Raw genomic sequence first — 17,557 nt, 5'->3', positions numbered from 1 at the left:
GGTGCCGTCTAGTAGAAAACTGTATGAGGATCCCCAGGGTAAAACAGCTGCATTTAATAGAAAGAAGAGCGAAGCTTCTTTGAGCGGACTTGGGGGTTAAATGTGAGCAGCATTGGGTACAAAAGGGACATTTAAAGTTGGGGGGGGGGGGGGGGGGGGGGGGGGGGTCGATCGATCTAGGTCACCGAAGCTCAGTAGAGTCGGCAGGATCTAGCTTCTTTGAAAGAGGGAGTGCCCGTGCTCACTTGAGCACGAGCTCACATTTTCATACCAGAACGTCGTAAACCGATATTTTTTATTAATTGGTGAAATGCAGAAAAGCGTAAACAGTTCTTCAGCTGCAAGATGTTGAACAGCAGCCCTTGTTGCTTATGCAGCCCTCAAGGCCGGTGCTTCAAGCTCCAACGTCGTTTCCTTGGCTACCAAGCACAGAGGGATATCCGTAGCCCCCTCGGCTCCTGAGATAGAAGGCTCCGGCAGCTCTGCCGCCCCGGCACCGTCTGTAGCGGGCAAACGCAAGCCGTGGGACCTACAGGGGACGATCAAGGACTTGACGGAGCTGGTAAGCTCTCTGGCCGAGGACAAGCACGAGCTGCAGATCCTTCACAAGGAAAAAGAACTGCAGGTTGGTAGCATATTGGTGACTTTCCGTTATGCTGTACTTTTCCGGGGGTACTTTAGCTTTTATATTTTGGGGAACTCCCATTTCCATTGATTATTGGTGCAGAAAACCTACCCCTGTATCGATAAGATAAAGAGTGCGGAAGCCTACGGACCTTATGAACAATGATGCACATACTGTACTTTGTTTACTCTTGAGCTGAGACTGCAGTCAAGGCCACAAGTGTGAGAGCACAAGATCGTCTTGGAAACGTTTTTCCGCAGGATGAGCGTTCGCTCTACAAAAACATGCCTCAAAGCAAGGGGCATTGGCTAGTTCACACTTGTGGCTTGGCTGCGGTCTGAGCTTAAGAGTGAACGCAGTGTAGGTGGTGATTCTGACACACAGTTGAGTCGGGAGTTGACTCCAGTTTGCTGAAGCATGTGCTTAAACTTTCATATCTTATTGAGGTTCTGAGCATTTCGGGATTCTATTAGTGCATTCTATTCTTCAATATTCGATCCGTTCAAATCGGGAATGATGCCAACTGGATGAAGCAGGCTCGTTGTTAAAACAATATTCACCTAGCGTGGCAACATTTAATTTGTTGCGCGACTTTTAGTTATGCTTCTTTCGCTGTCGACTCTTCGTCTTTCTCATTTCGGGCGATTTTCTTTTTGTTTTGTTCCCGTGAAGGCTAAAGCTCCAAACTTGCCTAAATGCAGAATGCGGAATGACAGCATTTTCACTGGAGATTTAACCTTTAGCCATTATTGCTCAAACTTGGGAAAAGTTGAAATAATAGTCAAAACTCAGGTCAGCTGGTGAACAATCATAATTATGAATTAAAACCTTGAGACAAGGAAACAAAAATGGCTCATCTGAGGCCTTTTGGTTAATTAAAACATTTTGATTAAAAAGTTTTAACAAAAACAAAGGGCTTATTTGAGACATTTTGGTTAATTCTTTTCTTTAAAAGGGTTTCAAGAATTAAAACCTGAGACAAGAGAACAAAAAGGGCCCTTTTTTGTTTCGTTGTCTCAAGGTTTTAATTCTTAATTGAGTAACGCCTCTTTCCTTGACCCGATAGATGCGTCTTTTCCAGAAGATTGAAGGGCTCATCTTTCGGTACTCGACCTTGTACACCTTGCTTGTCTGTGGCTGTTTGCCCATTGTAACTAGACTTCCACATCAATTTTCTGTGTGCTGCCTTACAAGTCTTGTCTCCCCTCTGACTTCAGGTGGAGGTGCTCCTGAGGGACAACACGGAGCTGCAAGTGCAGCTAGAGCAGGTCAAGAGTCTGACCCTCGAGAACGACTCCCTCAAGGAACATCTCAGGTAAGAATTCGAAAGTGCTTAATGGACAGGCTCCGCTCTTATAATTTCACTGTGTGTGCTAATGTTGCTGTTGTAAAAGGTCCCTTTGTAATAGAGAAAAGTTCATTCCCGGTAGTGACACTTGGGAAGGCCCCAGTTTCTGTCATTTATTTATATGCTTCCACAATCTTGGTAAAATTCGGTACGTTGAATACAGCTGCAGCAATTTAACGCCGTTTTTATCGAAAGGAGTGAAATCCGACTTTACTTCACGATGAAATAATACGCATCTCGTTCAACTTCCCTACCCAGTGCACTTTGTTGCCTTAAGGCATGCGAAGAACAAAGTAATAAGCTGATGTTCCGTTTTTCCCCTGATCCTGGTTATCTGCCTCTGAGCTTGTGACACTGTCAAAAATAACTATGTCCAACAGTGCAATGAATCGCTAATGTGAAGGAATGTGGAACACAATGGTGTAGTTGTACAATGTCGGAGGTGTCTGTCCTTTTTATCTTGGCAGGCTCAAGACGAACGAGGTGGCAGAGTTAACCCCTAAACTGGAGAGCACCATGACCAAGTTCGGGTTCTGCCAGAGGGAGAAGCAGTCCCTACAGGAGATGGTGTTTGACCTTACCGGGAACTATGCAGGGCTACAGGTGGAACACTCGGCAATGCAGGTCTGAGATCTCAATTTTTCTGCTTGCGGGTTGTTTTGCCGAGTACCCGAGGTATTCTGTCTCGGAAATGTACTAATGTCAAGAAATGCCCCTGGAGGTTTCATTTCTGTCATCGCTTACTCGAGAATTATGATTCCTCACACACCCAGACGCTCTTCTTTGCTTCATTGCTTCTGGTTAAGGGTGTTATTTTAACATGACTGAGCTGACCGCTTCCTACTGAGTGTATTGTATCATTACAAATACTTGCACCGTTTTAAATTGTAATTGTACAAATATTAAGACGGGGGAGTGAATTTTATTCACTCAAGATTATTGGGAGTTCGCTCAATACGAAAAGATTTTTTTTTTTTTCAGTCCCTGTTTTAGGGCATTTTCAAGATATTAAAAAAAATGGGTTGAATGAATTGCCTTCCGTCTATAGGGCGAATTTATGTGACTAGAGCGTAATTTTTGCCATGACTTGGCTGCACACTGAATATATTCGAGTGATTTTTCACGTCGTGAAAAACGGACACAAACGATCCACCTTCAAGAGCAACATCCGTTACATTGCCATGGGACTCGCATGCAATGCTTTTCATTTCCTGTTTTAAGTAGCCTCGGTTTGATAGGTGTTCTCTCCACAAGCGCAGTCGATAAATGAGGGCTCTAAGTCATCCGCTCTTGAATCCGACCAGGATGACATGGAATGGCAGACTCCGAGGCTCAAAAAAAAAAACAGTGGTCTTTTTTAACTAACCGTTATTTTAATATTCTCGATGTTTTCATGGCCTCTTAAATTTTAAGTTCACATTTTACCTTTTAGATAAATAAAGAAGTTACATTTTATGCAGTGGAACTGTCGCGGTCTTTTACCATATATTGAGGACATTAATTATTTTGTACGATTTTCGGCATATTGCCCTTGCTTTACAAGATACCCATCTTCATGCTCAACATGCCCAGATTTTAAGGAGGCTTCAAGTTTTTCGTAAAGATTGTTTAAATTCCGATTTCGGGGGCTTGGCAGTAATTGTGTTAGCAGGGTTGCCTGCTCTGAGGTCCCACTCCGCACACTACTAGAAGCTGTAGCGGTATGCCTTGTTTTCGACCGCCTTATAACGGTTGTTCCTATTTATTTGCCTCCAAATGTCCTCCTGCTTCTCTCTGAGCTCCAGGGACTTGTGGAACAACTTTATCAACCCTTTCTACTTTTAGGTGATTTTAATGTGTGGCACTCGTCTCGACTCTAGAGGCAGAGTAATTTAACGGTTATTATCATCTCAACTGTGTCTTTTTAATGGAAAAGTCTACATGTTTTTTTTTTTTAGTTCAGCTCACAATTCATTTGCATATATCGATTTAACTATTGAATCACCTTCATTACTGCCTTGTTTTTCTTGGCAGGTTCTTAATAACGCTTTTGGGAGTGACCACTTTTCTATTGTTTTAGAAAGGGACATTTGTCTTCCAACCTTTTCAGAAAGAATGCCTCGGTGGAAGTTGGACAAGGCAGATTGGTGTCTTTTAGTTGAACTCCACGCTGGATACATCAGTGTTTTCCTCCATGACTTCGTATGAGGCCACATTGTATGTGACAAAGCAGATAATAAACGCTGCTCAGCAGTCAATTCCACAAACTACCGGTATTTTGCACCGTAAGGGCCAACCTTGGTTAAATAAGTGATGTGCCTCTACGCGAAAAGCAAAATAGGGCATGAGAAAAGTTCAGGAGGTATTCCACCTTGAGAAACCTGGTGGAGTTTAAAAAACGAAGCAAGAGCACGGTGGACTCGTAAGCAAGCGAAACGGAAAACCTGGAGGAAAACTGTTTTCTTTGAACAGTTTTTTCCCGCTAAACAGGTCTGGGCTAGATTCCGGAAAATTAAAGGGGACTGCCGAGTTCAATATCCAATTTCAACCCTTCCACTGCATCATGGAGAAAATTGGCTAATGTTCTTTGGGAGTAGTTTTATTCTGTCCTGCTTCTCTAGCTATATTAATTCTTTCAAGTCCTTTAAATACCGTGCAAAGCAACGCAATATAATTACAACTGGTTCAAACACGGCATCATAAAATCAGCCTTTTACACAGTGAGCTAGATGGCCCTTCACGTCAAAAAGCTATCTGCTCCTGGACCTGATGGACTGCATTACGAAATGCTGCTTAACCTCTCTCCTGAATCCCTCAAATTCCTTCATTTCTTCGGTTTTTTGTAGGAAAGGGCGTGTTTTATTGTGGCTTGGAACCAAGCACACATTATACCTCTCCTGAAGCCTGGTAGAGATCCCTCTCTACCTTCTAGTTTCCGTCCAATTGTTTCAAACCAGCTGCCTTGGAAAAACAGAAAGACTGATAAACACATATGTACATACTGGAAAATAGAATGTTGCATATAAACCAGTGTGGCTTCCGCCAAGGACTATCGACCTTGGACCATTTGGTGCGCATAGAAAGTCATACGTGAAGCATTCGTAAATAAGCAGTCTTTTTTTACTTGGAGAGGGCCTACAATACGGCATGCAGGTATGAGATCCTCCAAGACCACCATGGTTATAAAATCCGTCACCGTATGCTGCATTGCATAATATTTTTCGACAAAACACGCAATCACCCGTAATCATCCGACTTTCCATTCTTTACAAGGATCTAGATTTTGTCGCCTTTTTGAAAACAAGCAGTCTTGTGAGGTCCTTCAGTTTTCATGTCCAACGCTTCTGTTCCTTATTTTACATTTGCCTGAACGATGCTAACCTCTTGCAGAATGTACACTGTGTTGCCCCCTGGGACATATTGCCAGTTGTCTGGGACCGGACCTTTACTAAGTTTAGTATTCATAGTTTTTCAATCCTTGTCATTCAGCAGTAATCATCTGAGCTAGAGAAGAAATATGAAGGTCATGGCCATTTCTACACAAATATAGCTAAGACTTCATCATTCGTTGGCAGTGCCGTGCATTCTAATTCGATTTTCAGGAGTGAAACCTCTGAATACCTGTGCAAGTATATTCACATAATAACTTTATGCAATTTCTGTGGCTATAGATTAAATTCTCCAGGCTAGAATAAAGCAAGCAGTCTTATTTGTAGACTCCCAAAGTAATATTATTGCACTATGCTGCTTAAAAGTTTCTAAAAATATGCTTGTGCAGCAACTGAGAAATAAACTTAATAATGATATGCACGGAGCTCTCAAAATACAATTTTGTTAGGTTTCCAGTCACATGAAAATAAAAGGAAATGAAGAGGAAAACAGACTCGCCACATCCTCGGGTAATATTCCACCATCCCACGCCAGTTGGCCTTACCAAGACATCCAACCTCTAATAAAGTCATCATGTCTCCGTGTACGGCAGTCGGAGTGGAAAATGCAATGTAAAAACAAACTTTATTTAACAAAGCCCTTGGGCTGTTGGAGAGCTCTTCACTCGCAGAAACCGATTTCATAAAGTTTTGTTATGTTATTTTCGCATTGGCCACTCTTACATCTCACAAGCATCTTCATTGTAGAGAGGTTCATCCAGTTTTGAGCACTGAGGTGATGATATTGCCCTGATAAATGTTCTATGGGTCTGTTCAGATTTCGACACCAAACGTCGTTTCTATTTTCTGAATTTTTTCGCTTCCAAATTACATTCGATCCCACCCTTTTACTCAGATTATCCTCTCATCCCATTTGACAGTGTCTTACCCTTTATTGCCAATTCAGGCCTCATATACGAGATCTTATCCTACATAAATAGAAAGTTTTTTTTTACATATTAGCTACATTGGTTTAATCTTTAAAATTTAGTTTGGTGCAGGATGGGCCCCGTAGCTCTTGCGCCATAAAGCCCACAAACATGGGTTTGGTATTTGAGGCCCTCGTAACATTGTCGCAGTCAAGGTGTGGATGCTCGTGATACACTCGGAGCAGTTTTCTTGATGCCTCTTCTCGTTCACTCTGCCTCCACGGGTGTTTGCTACAAATCTGTAGTTTCTTCCGTGCGTGTCACTGCCCCGTAGTGGTGCAACCACTGTGCTGATGAGATGCGTCTGCTTGCAGTTGCTGCTTCAAGACGAGCAAGAGAAATGTGCACAGCTTGCAGACTCTCTTCGTCAGAGCCAGGAAAGGGAGGCAGAGAAGGGCCAGGAGCTGCAGGACGCCGATATGATACGTCGTGACCTGCATAACACGCTGCAGGAATCGAAGGTGGGTTGCACTGCGGCTTGATAACTCCGAGCTATGAGGTTAGGGTTTTTTGCCGAGATGAAGCTTTTTTGCTCCTGCTCGATTCCGCAGATATAGATTGTCGCAACAAATCCAGCACATGAAGCACCATAAATTTTTCATCCACTTCGACGCGCCCTTCTACGAACAGTGGATGCACATCAGTGATCTCAGAAAACTGGATGGAATGAAACCTCTATAGCTAGTACTCTCCCTGGGTTTCTAGAAGCCCAGAGTTCAACAGGCTCACGAATTTTTTCAGCAATTTCCACCCTCAAGTTAGTTTCAGCACTATATTCAAAAATCTCGGCCATTCATGGATGCATACCGAAGCGCTCCCTTTTTTATTTACAAGGTCCTCTTCCGCGGACCTTGTTCATAAAAGGGGTTTTTCGGCTCTCAAGAAGAGGCTCTTCGGCTCTCAGTAGATAATTATACTGGTATTGGTATTTGAGGTGCTAATGTAGTGAGTTTTCTGAAAGCGACTTCACTAATGGGGTGGTTCTTTTATGTTAAGAAGCGTTCGCACCTCACCATAGATTATTCCTTCAGGTAACTCGTAATGAAGAGTGCTCACTATTGCAAGTTGTTTGAGAACTTTTGAATCTTTGTTTTGTAAACCTGTCGCGTCGGGAGTCGTCGTGGTTGCAGCGTAACGATCGGAGAGCTGTTCCCTCGTGAATGTCGCTCAGCTAATCTGTTGGGCAGTTTGCGTGCCGGGCCGTTTGTTGTTAGAGGCAGAGGCATAGCTTTGTGCACTATCTGCATTCGTCATGGCGTACACTGACTATTGCATCATATTGGAATCTTGCGTTTCCCCTCAGGGAAACATACGTGTCTTCTGCCGGGTGCGGCCGATGCTTACGTCGGAAGAGAGGGAGGGCGAGCGCCCGAGTCACATATCGTTCCCAGACGAGAAGACTGTGGAGCTGGTCAAGCCCGACACGGAAGTGAGTGCACCAGTGGTATGTTGTAGTGAAATCTCTGGAATACACAATTATTAATGTGGGCAGTCTACCAGTGAACATAAAGGGAAAGGGGAAGGGAAAGAGCTGGCACAGCTAGGTACTAAAGGTATGAAATGACAGAATTTCAAAGAGCAATCTCTAGGAGAAAGTATTTTGTATATCTCGACATACTCAATAAAGCTGCTATGGGCAGGTTCCGCATTATGCCGAGACAGAGTATTGGATTCCTATAGTTCTTTCTATGACACTTGCTGCATTTATTAGCCATGCATTGCAACAAATTGGAGCTCCTCCAAGTCGCCACTAGTGGTTGTAAGATGCGATAGTTTTGATATCATGTTACCTAGATCAAAAAAGTTGTGCGCTAAGCTTGTGCTGAGATCATGAATCAAATACACGAAAGAGTGTAAGTGCCTGTTGCTGACAGACTTCCACCTCTCGTTTAAACTTTTTACAGGTTTTTTCCTACTTGAGTTGAGTTACTCCCCAATCTTGAGCTCCCGCATCTTTTCATATTTCTTTATAGCTCGTCTTTGATAAAACAAAGCCTAATGTTCCATAAAAATGCCGAGTACCGTATTTGCGTGACCGACCGGTTGAGCTTCCTTTCTCCAAACAGATGGTGATGGCATTCCCCTTCGACCGGGTCTTCCCGGGTTCCGCGACACAAGCGGAGGTCTACGAAGAGGTGGCGCACGTCGTACAGTCTGCGCTGGACGGCTACAACGTGTGCATCTTCGCCTACGGCCAGACCGGATCCGGGAAGACCTTCACGATGGAGGGTCCGCCAGAGCTGGATTTGGGCTCTCCGAACGACTCGCAGCTGGGGCTGATCCCCAGGGCCCTCCAGCAGGTCTTTATGTCTGCGCAGAAGCTCCAGAGGACCCAGCACTGGGAGGCAAGTGGTTCTACGTGCTTAGCAATTGTAGGACCAAGTATTGTGTGTTTTCGTGTCCGTGGCATGTAATATTGATGGTGACGCCATGGTGTTCATAACAGTTGGTGTCTGACCGCGGTGTTGTAACGGTGACGAGTCCCAAAAAAAATTTAAACGAGGCAATGATGCACTTCCGTCCAACTTCCACTGTTCGGTGTGTGGCAAAGCCCAAGCGCCATAACCAAGCATCTTGAACCCTAGTGCAGTCGAGCATTGCTAGTTCTCTTTCGGATATCAAATGCTTTCCTCGTTTTTTTTTTGTTTTTTTTTTAGCGATATTGCAGTGAAGGCTAAGAGCACCAGTTTCTTGCGCGAGAATGCACCTTGGCTACGCAAAAGTCTTGTGCAACAGCGCAGTGTCCAAGCAATTGGCTTGGCCTTCTAGCATTTTCTGCTGTGCATATCGAGGAGGAACGTAGTATAGCGCACAAAGTTATCGTGCATGTTTAAATAGGGCCTTCCTTTATGTAAATTCATAATTAATTGTGAAGAATATATGGGTGGGCCAATTTATGGATTTCTGTTGCATTTGTGGAACCGTAAGGCCAAATTGGGACTCCTAATGATGGTTTGGGTCGTCAGGATCGCCACGTGTGGGGGAAGCGTTCTTTTGGCTTTCGTTCAATGTTCCACACCTGCGTACGCCGTAGTTTGGTGTGATCTGAAAACTCTCTATCGAATATCTTGGCACAGCCAAACGATCCTTCACTCTTTACTCCCAGGCTCTTTACAATGAGCTGCACGGTTCGGAGCATAGGACCTGATAAGTGTTCCTTGTATGTCTTCTATAGTTTACGATGGTGGCGTCGTACCTGGAGATATACAACGAGAATGTGCGGGATCTCCTGTCGACGCACCCCCGGAGCAACCAGGCCAGCTGCCAGATAAAGCACAAGGACGGCTCCACGATGGTGACCAACGCCACCAGAACGACAGTTACTTCTACAGAGCAGGCAAGTATTGCCTTTGCTTGACCAAGGTCACCCGTGAAGTTTGTTTTTTTGGTGGTCTTCAGGGAAGCTTGGCAAATTTTGTTTTGGATATAGGCTCTGGTGTTGGCGAGTCTCCTCTATTTAGTCTCGTGAACCTTGAAACCCTAGTTACACTGCTCATACATCATTCAACAGACGGTGATCACTGCAGACATGTCAGAATTATCTGGTGACACACCTCAAGCATGTTCAAAGCATGTTTGCTTCATGCATATGTATGCTTCAACATGTCTGCAGAAAGTTTTTGTATGACTAATGTAACATGACTATCCATACACGGAATAAACGCTCCTCAGACAGTGTACGCAGACAGCGTATTTTGTACGATGCCTTAGCAGTATGGACTGCGGCTTAAGTCTCTCTGCCTGAAACAGTTCTAAAGCTTCTCAACTTTAGCGGTAACACAAATCAGAGACGGTTTGATACGTCTGGCCTAGTCTCGCATAGCGCACATAAAAGTGTGCTAACTGCTTTCTAGTAGGAGTAAGCGGGTAGTTCCCTGTGGTCACTTCATTGTCTGACATGGGGTTCTGAGACGCGAGATATTTATTGTCGGAACTCAGTTACGGCAGATTTTATGATGGGACTTCTGCAACGCCTGTGTAGATCCACGAGCTGCTCCGGCGGGCTCGGAAGCATCGGGCTGTCGGTTCCACCCAGTGCAACGAGCACTCCTCCCGCTCTCACTCGGTCTTCCAGCTCCGCATCACGGGGACCAACAGCCGGACCGGTGTGGGTAGCCGAGGTGGGTGTTCCCCCCTGCCTTGTCGACCATGTATGGGAGGCGCAAATGCCTCGCTTCTGCTTTTCAGTGGTGGGCACAGTTCATTTTTCTTTTGTTACAGCCTCGCCGTTATAGCTAGCTATGGCTGGTTTGCCTAACTCACTAGGCAGTAACATGTTTTCTTCGAGGCTGTTTTTATAGAGTGCAGCTCTTAGGGGCCCGTTCCCGGCTTAAGCGGCGTCGCCGTCGGCGTAACCAAGGTCATCCCAAGGTCACGTGGCCCCCAAGGTCACGTGACCCCTCCCCCAGGGTCACGTGACCACCCCCCAGGGTCACGTGACCCCCGCCGAGGTCACGTGACCTCCCCGATGACCGTCACTGACGTCACCGGCATCCGCATCGTCATCATCACTGATTACGTCATCAGTGACGTCACTGGTGACCTCACCGCCATCAGCATCGTCATCGTCATCATCACTGATGACGTCGACGGCATCGTCATCGGTGACGTCACTGATGACGTCACCGACATCCGCATCGTCATCATTGCTGATGACGTCATCGGAGTCCGCATCGTCATCGTCAATGATGACGTCATCAGTGACGTCATTGGTGACCTCACCGGCATCCGCATCGACATCATCACTGATGACGTCATCAGTGACGTCACTGATGACGTCACCGGCATCCGCATCGTCATCGTCATCATCACGGATGACGTCATCAGTGACATCACGGATGACGTCATCAGTGACGTCACTGATGACATCATCGGCATCGTCACGTGACCCCCCAGGTCACTTCACCCCCCTGTACCCTTCCCTCCTCCTCCTCAAGAGCTGCGCTCTAATTCGGTGTTACAGGGAGTTGTAAACGGCTTTCACTTTTTTTTTGTTTTTGTTTACTAGTACACAAAGGTGTTTAGTTTTTGGCAGAGCCAACTTCCTTCTGGGGCTATTAAACTTCGTTTAACTGCCCTAACTGTTAAGTTGTTAGCGCGTCTAAGAAAAGCTGCTAAACAAAGTTCAACAGTTCTTTTTCTATTATTCATACAATCTCCATCTTGCAACCACTACTGCTTCTTGAAACTTTTATTCCCGTTGACTAGTGTGCACGTCCGTCCTGTTTGTAGCATTCGTCTAACCAGTTCCAGATGACTTCTTTTTTATTGTGCAGTTCACACTTTTTCACTGCAAATGAAATGCTTTCCAAAAAGTGCCACAAATTAGGTGAGATAGTTGCTGAAGTTTGGGGCCTGCTGATGTCTGCTGCCACATAGCAATAATCTTCAATGCTGATATGTGTGTTTGCAGGCCTGCTAAACCTGGTGGACCTGTGTGGCAGCGAGCGACTGGACGAGTCCAAGGCGGAGGGTGCCAGGCTCCGGGAGACTCAGCACATCAACCGCTCCCTCTCGAACCTGGGCAACGTGATCCTGGCACTCTCCCAGAAGGTCGGCAATCTGTCTCTTTTAAGCAACCTCCTTTCTCAAAATGAGTTGGCTGCAGAAAGGCAACATTTTTGAAAAAAAACTGCAAGAAAATGAGCGCGTTAAGTCTGCTCTCAAGGGTTTTCCCTTGCTCCAAGTGCAGTTAGGACGCGAACATCACCCATAGGAATATACTGCTATATCGTAGTGTGTTGCAACGTAAAGTGAAGAGGAGCCTCTCCCACAGAACACTCGTCCAGGATGAGCGGCTTCCTTCACTCGGTATTTTCTCTGCTAATGTGGAAGGAGAGAAAGACTGCCTTTATTTGGTCAACTGTGTTATGAAACAAGCCAAAACTTAATTTAGGCGGAACTGTCATCATGGGAGCGCCAGAGAGAAGCTAATGCTTAAAGAAAACGGGGGTGCACATAGCGCTTGAGTTAGTCTTTTATGGTGCTTCTCTCTACTATCAAAGTTTCGCCAGGAAGTCTCTTTACACAACTACTAACCATTCCCGACTAAACCATATCAGTACTTTGTGTTTTTTACTATTGTTATTTTTACTCTCTCCCTTTCCTATTTTTGTCGTTTTCAAGTGTCAAAGTGTATTTTAGTTCTCGTCTACTCCCCCCCTTATGTAATGCCCCACCCGGGCCCTTAAGGATAAATAAATGAAATGAAATGAAATAAAGCACCAAACTTGTGCACTATAGGGCGTGAACTTAACGCACCCATTGACGGGTTGCTCTGGGTGTCCTTTTTTTTTTAAGTGAACCGTAATGTAAGTGTGGCGGTAAGGTCGTTGTTTTGAGCGTTGGTCGTTCTCCTTCCCTGGCGACTGCAGGCGAAGCACGTGCCATACCGCAACTCCAAGCTGACCTTCCTCTTGATGGACAGCCTGGGAGGGAACAGCAAGACCCTGATGCTGCTAAACGTCTCTCCGTGCGAGAAAAACGTGGGAAAGACAATTAACTCGCTGCGCTTCGCCACAATGGTATACATGCTTCTTTGAAGTTACGTTTCTCTATGGTTTTGCAAAGGTGTGACATGCCGTGTACATCGGGTGCCAAGTCCTTCAAGATGTAGGTGACGGTTGTGCTAAGCTAAAAAGTGGTAAAACAAGTCAGAGTCTTGGTGTATCGCTGTTTTAAAATTCAGTTTTAAACTCCTTAACTGAATTGTGACCAATTGCCCCTCAACCCACACGCGCTCGACTGTACTGTACAGGTTGAAGAATGTTCTTGGTTCCTTGTACCCCTTTCCCTCAAAACAATCTTATGTCCAAAGCAATGACATAGCATATTTTATTAAATGTCTATGGCATTAGTTAATTCCTACATGTAAAGCTTCAATTGGTGGAGAACTCGTAGTTCTTGTTAAAGGTCAACTCCGCTTCATTTTCGTTTTTCAAAAAAACAATGCAGTCTCGTAGTATCACCTAGGAAGACCACACGCCAAATATTACGACGTAGTAGTTTTGTCGAAATGTTTCTTAAGCGGTCCGGCAAACTTGGCAACGTGCCAATTTGCCAAAATCGACTGTCTCGAGCGGTCGTATTGACGCGCAACCAACAGCTCAGTCAAGGCTATGGCGTTGTCGTAGCCAACTTTGAGCTTAACGTAATCAACATTGCCCCCTTTTGCTTTATTTTAAATCTCTGGTCCCGCGTAACGGGTGGCGTCAGCAACGTTTCCTCTCGGCGCTCAGCGGTGTCCACGTGATTGGCGTAAAGCGCGATCCCAACCGATCTGCGCGCGTAGGCCGTGCGGCTCCCGGAAACTGCGGATTTCGTGACGTCACGCTGATTCCGTCCGCCTTCCGGGCGCGCATAAGAACGTTTCTTCGCCGTCTGGCGCAGATGCTCACCGCTCGCCCGAAGCAGCACCGTCCTAACCACCAAACACGCCACGAAATACGCAACTGCCGGTAAGCGCATGGCCTACGCGCGCATAAAGACGCGTTGGTTTGGACCGTGCTTAACGCGCCTGCGCAACGCGCTTCTTGGGAGCCATCAAGCCGCCACGCCGTGGTCCCACCGTTACTGCCATCCCCCGCGCCATAACCACCGTCGTCGTCTCACTCTTTGATTATAGTCCCTCGGAGTTTCTTCCACACTACGGACACTACGTGCGCAGACTAATGTCGCAGTTGTGAAGACGTCGTCGAATATCTGACAGGCAGGGGTGGGCAAAATACATGCAAATATGTATCGAAATGCAAATACAAAATACTTCGCCAAAAATGTATTTAAATACAAATCTACATTTCCAAAAAAGCATTTAATTACAAGATACAGATAAAACCAAATGTATTTGGTCTCCTCCAAATACTTTTCCAGTGGGTATCTAATTTTAATTTTGCATCGCACACTCGGGAGTTAGTGTGCGAGACTCTAGTAACGTAATAGAAATATAATTTTAAAAAAATGTAATGAGCTAGGACGTAATAGGTGAAAAAAGTACAGTTCTTCAAGCAGCTTTTTGTCGATTACATTTTGGTATAGAGCAACAAAGAACCGAGACGACCAAGACGCGCAGCACTAGCTAGAGAATTTTTTATTGTTGCAACTCGCACCAGTTACGAAAATCTGGACGACCCGCGCATTTAGAATGTTCCAGGCAAAAATGTGGATGGAAATCAGGCTGGAAAGCATCACAAGTTGTCACAGGCACTTATTTAGCCAGTCTGCCTGTGAACGTCGATTTCGTCGCCATTCTTGCCCTGGACTATACTTTGTTTCACGCTATGTTGTAGCGCAGCGAAGGCTAGAAGCGCGAGCGCATAGCGTTGGCAGCTGCTCTTAAGTCACGAGAGCTTGTGCTGTCGAGATGTGCCCCAGAGCAAAGAGCTCGCGCTTGTAACCTTTCCTGCGGTACATCATAAGGTGAAACAGAGCATAGCACCGTAATCACAAAGTCACTAAACTTGATTAAGAGACGCTGCATTCGGTGCAGAACGTAGTTTTGTTCCTGCTCTGGAGAGTGACAATAAATTTGAGGGATGTATTTTCGCCCACAAAATTGTATTTAATTACAATTGTATGTAAAATACCCACGTTTTAGTATTTAACTACACACGTCAAATACATCACCCAATTCGTATTTAAATACAAATGAAAAATACACAAAGTATTTGAAATACGCATTTCAAATACTTGTATTTGAAATACTGCCCATCCCTGCTGACACCAAAACGTGGTGAAGAGTGCGGTGTAGAAGGCACTTTGGCCTGACGCCCGATCCCGCCCGTCGTCGCGTAGAGGATCACGTGACATCTCGCACCACGTGATAGCCATGTTCTTGGCGTCCCGAGACCAATGTTGCCAGACGGAGCCGAAATTTCGGTTTCGATTTCTGCTCGTGTTTAACATTAGAATTAAAAATATAGATCCAATATTTCGCGAAGCAAATGATGGAGTGTTTTATTAAAGCTTTTAATACGAAATCACTGATTACGCAAACTGCTATAGGCAATATTTTTGAGGCGTTGCAAAGAACTCAAATTAGCTTCAGATAGCATCGACACAGCTGACGGATGTCGTGCCGGTTAATGAAGTTGTGTTCAGCACTGGCAGAATGAGCTGCATTGATTCCTCCAAAGTTCCTTTGCACAAAAACTTTATTTTACCTCGATTTTGACAACAAGGGTGGCCGTGAAATGAAGTTGGACATGCCGGTGTTGCTCCACCTGACGTCCGCAGTGTCACTTCTTTCCGCCACCGACATCAAAGTTTTAGTTACTGCGATGAACCTAAGCAAGTGATGAAATCGACAAAAAAAAGCTAAATCCCGTACCTGTGAGTTAGGAGCAAACAGACACGTCGCCCATCTGCGTCAAGTTTGCGTCTACATCATGAGAGATGTAGGCGCCAGTGTTTAATGTAGTTGAAGCACCGGAATGTGAAAATGAAAATATCACAAACCATGTAGAATATTTTTGTGGGATCTTACAGTCTTCCTCTTCTGTTTGTAGGTGACCCAGTGCAACATTGGAACTGCACATCGGACAGTGCAGGTGCCATCTCAATAATAACCTCCCGCCCTTTAACCTTTTATAATTTTCTAAACCGGGCAATGCCCTAAGAATCGTCTTTAATTTAGCACTTTGACAGGGGTCTGATGACAACGGTTGCCTTTTTGCCCCCCCCCCCCCCTCCCTTTTTTTTTCCCTACAAGTGTTTTTTTTATAGTTCAGTCCAGTTATTATTTATAATATATTTTTATAGATTTTATGGAGTGTTATGTACCGTCGGGACCAAACGTTCGCGGGGCACGAGAGTGCCAGCCGAAAAGACTGGCTACGCCTTTTCACGGCGCGTTGCCGCTCTCAAGACTCGCGCTTTGTGCATGCGCTTCCTTTCTTGTTCGCGGTCATGTTTTTTCGCTCGCTTCCGTTCGACACCCACGAGATAGCAGGGACTGGCGCAAGGTGCTGCGAAATGTTATCTGTAGCATATGCGCGAGCTCCGTCACCCATCACGATGGCAGTCATAACGGCACCTTGCGCCGCCCCGGTTATCTCGTGCACGTCGGGCGGAAGCGATTTCGAGCCCGAACGGAAGCACATTCTCGAAGCGTGGACAGATTAGTGTTTTTTTGTTCTTTTTTTTATGTTTTTATTTATTTCTCGTGAGACCTGTAGACACCTGCAAAATTATTACCCTCTTTCTTTTGAGAAAGTGTATGGGGCAAGAAAGTTCAGAAAAATGCTCATTGCATTGCCATGGGATATGCTTCCCAGAAAGACTATCCCAAGATATTACAACCTTGATAACTGTCTTAACAGGGGTCGGATTACAACGGTTGAATTTTTGCACCCCCCCCCCTTCTCTTTTCTACAAGTGTCCATATTGTTTTAGTCTAGTGCATGAATATATTAAGTTATTATTTATAGTATATTTTTATCGATTTTATGAGGTGTTATGTACTGCAACCTCATGTACATACTCATTGTGTCGGGATTTTATCAAGTACCGATTTTATTTGGCTTGGTGACATTCTCAGTTTTACAAAACTAGTCTTGAGCTCTTTTTTTTTTTCTGCAGACACATCTTGGACAGATTAGTGGTTTTGTTTTTTTGTTTTTTATTGATCGTGAGACCTGTATACACATGCAAAATTATTACCCTCTTGCTTTTTGAGAAAGTGTATGGAGCAAGAAAGTTGAAGTGCTTCCCAGATAGACTATCCCAATATATTATAGCCTTGATAAAACTGTTCTATTGCAGCCAACTGACACTGTCAGTATAGATATGTAGATGTTTTCCCCCACAATTTGTATGACCAAGTTCAAAACCATTCGTGTTTATGTATCGTCTAATAAACAATATGCATAAACTCTTTTTTCTGTATGTGATGCACCCAGCTTGTGGAACTAACAGATGCTACTTCCTAAGGCTGAATACGCTAACCACATATTTACCTTTTTGAATGGAGTATGTAGCGGTAAATACCAACCACAAAAAGAATAAACGATATGCGAAACTACTTAGAGGTCGCTGAGTTGTGCGTGTTCATCTTGGTAGCGCTAACGTGGACGAAGGCCTAGGCTGGCATGCCTTTCAGCTTTAGGGCACTTTCAATTCTTTTTATGACGAGAAGAATCTCAGGGGCAGATGCAGGAATTTCCAGAGGGGGGGTCAGGTGTTGGTCAGCGTACCACACGTTTAGGACGCCCCCCCCCCCCCCCCCCCCCCCCCGCTCCGCCGTTTCCACGTC

At 45.0% G+C, this 17,557-nt stretch overlaps 1 protein-coding gene across 2 annotated transcripts; it reads left to right on the top strand.

The window, feature by feature from the left end:
* Positions 1-2,487: 2,487 nt before the first annotated feature.
* Positions 2,488-15,999, top strand: LOC120836551 (carboxy-terminal kinesin 2-like). Of its 2 annotated transcripts, none has more exons than XM_040205517.3 (9): positions 2,488-2,597; positions 6,624-6,770; positions 7,613-7,738; positions 8,376-8,654; positions 9,485-9,646; positions 10,292-10,430; positions 11,723-11,862; positions 12,684-12,833; positions 15,813-15,999. In XM_040205517.3, the coding sequence occupies exons 1-9, from the start codon at positions 2,490-2,492 to the stop codon at positions 15,867-15,869; spliced, it is 1,308 nt and encodes a 435-aa protein (XP_040061451.3). In that variant the 5' UTR covers positions 2,488-2,489; the 3' UTR covers positions 15,870-15,999. The 2 variants fall into 2 exon arrangements, with proteins under 2 accessions (XP_040061451.3, XP_042148245.1); XM_042292311.1 differs by lacking the exon at positions 2,488-2,597 and adding an exon at positions 5,797-5,851.
* The last annotated feature ends 1,558 nt before the right edge of the window (positions 16,000-17,557 follow it).

The sequence above is a fragment of the Ixodes scapularis genome, unplaced genomic scaffold (assembly GCF_016920785.2).
Source record: "Ixodes scapularis isolate PalLabHiFi unplaced genomic scaffold, ASM1692078v2 PGA_scaffold3__209_contigs__length_174095766, whole genome shotgun sequence".
Taxonomy (NCBI): Eukaryota; Metazoa; Arthropoda; class Arachnida; order Ixodida; family Ixodidae; genus Ixodes; species Ixodes scapularis.
The sequence above is the reverse complement of the archived record's forward strand: the minus strand, read 5'-3'. Positions and strand labels throughout refer to the sequence as shown.

Excerpts from the sequence above, each read along its gene's own strand:
- LOC120836551 (XM_040205517.3), top strand. The coding sequence starts at position 2,490 with ATGACCAAGTTCGGGTTCTGCCAGAGGGAGAAGCAGTCCCTACAGGAG. Across the intron at positions 7,739-8,375 it reads TGGTCAAGCCCGACACGGAA|ATGGTGATGGCATTCCCCTT; the intron begins GTGAGTGCACCA and ends TTCTCCAAACAG. Across the intron at positions 10,431-11,722 it reads GACCGGTGTGGGTAGCCGAG|GCCTGCTAAACCTGGTGGAC; the intron begins GTGGGTGTTCCC and ends GTGTGTTTGCAG.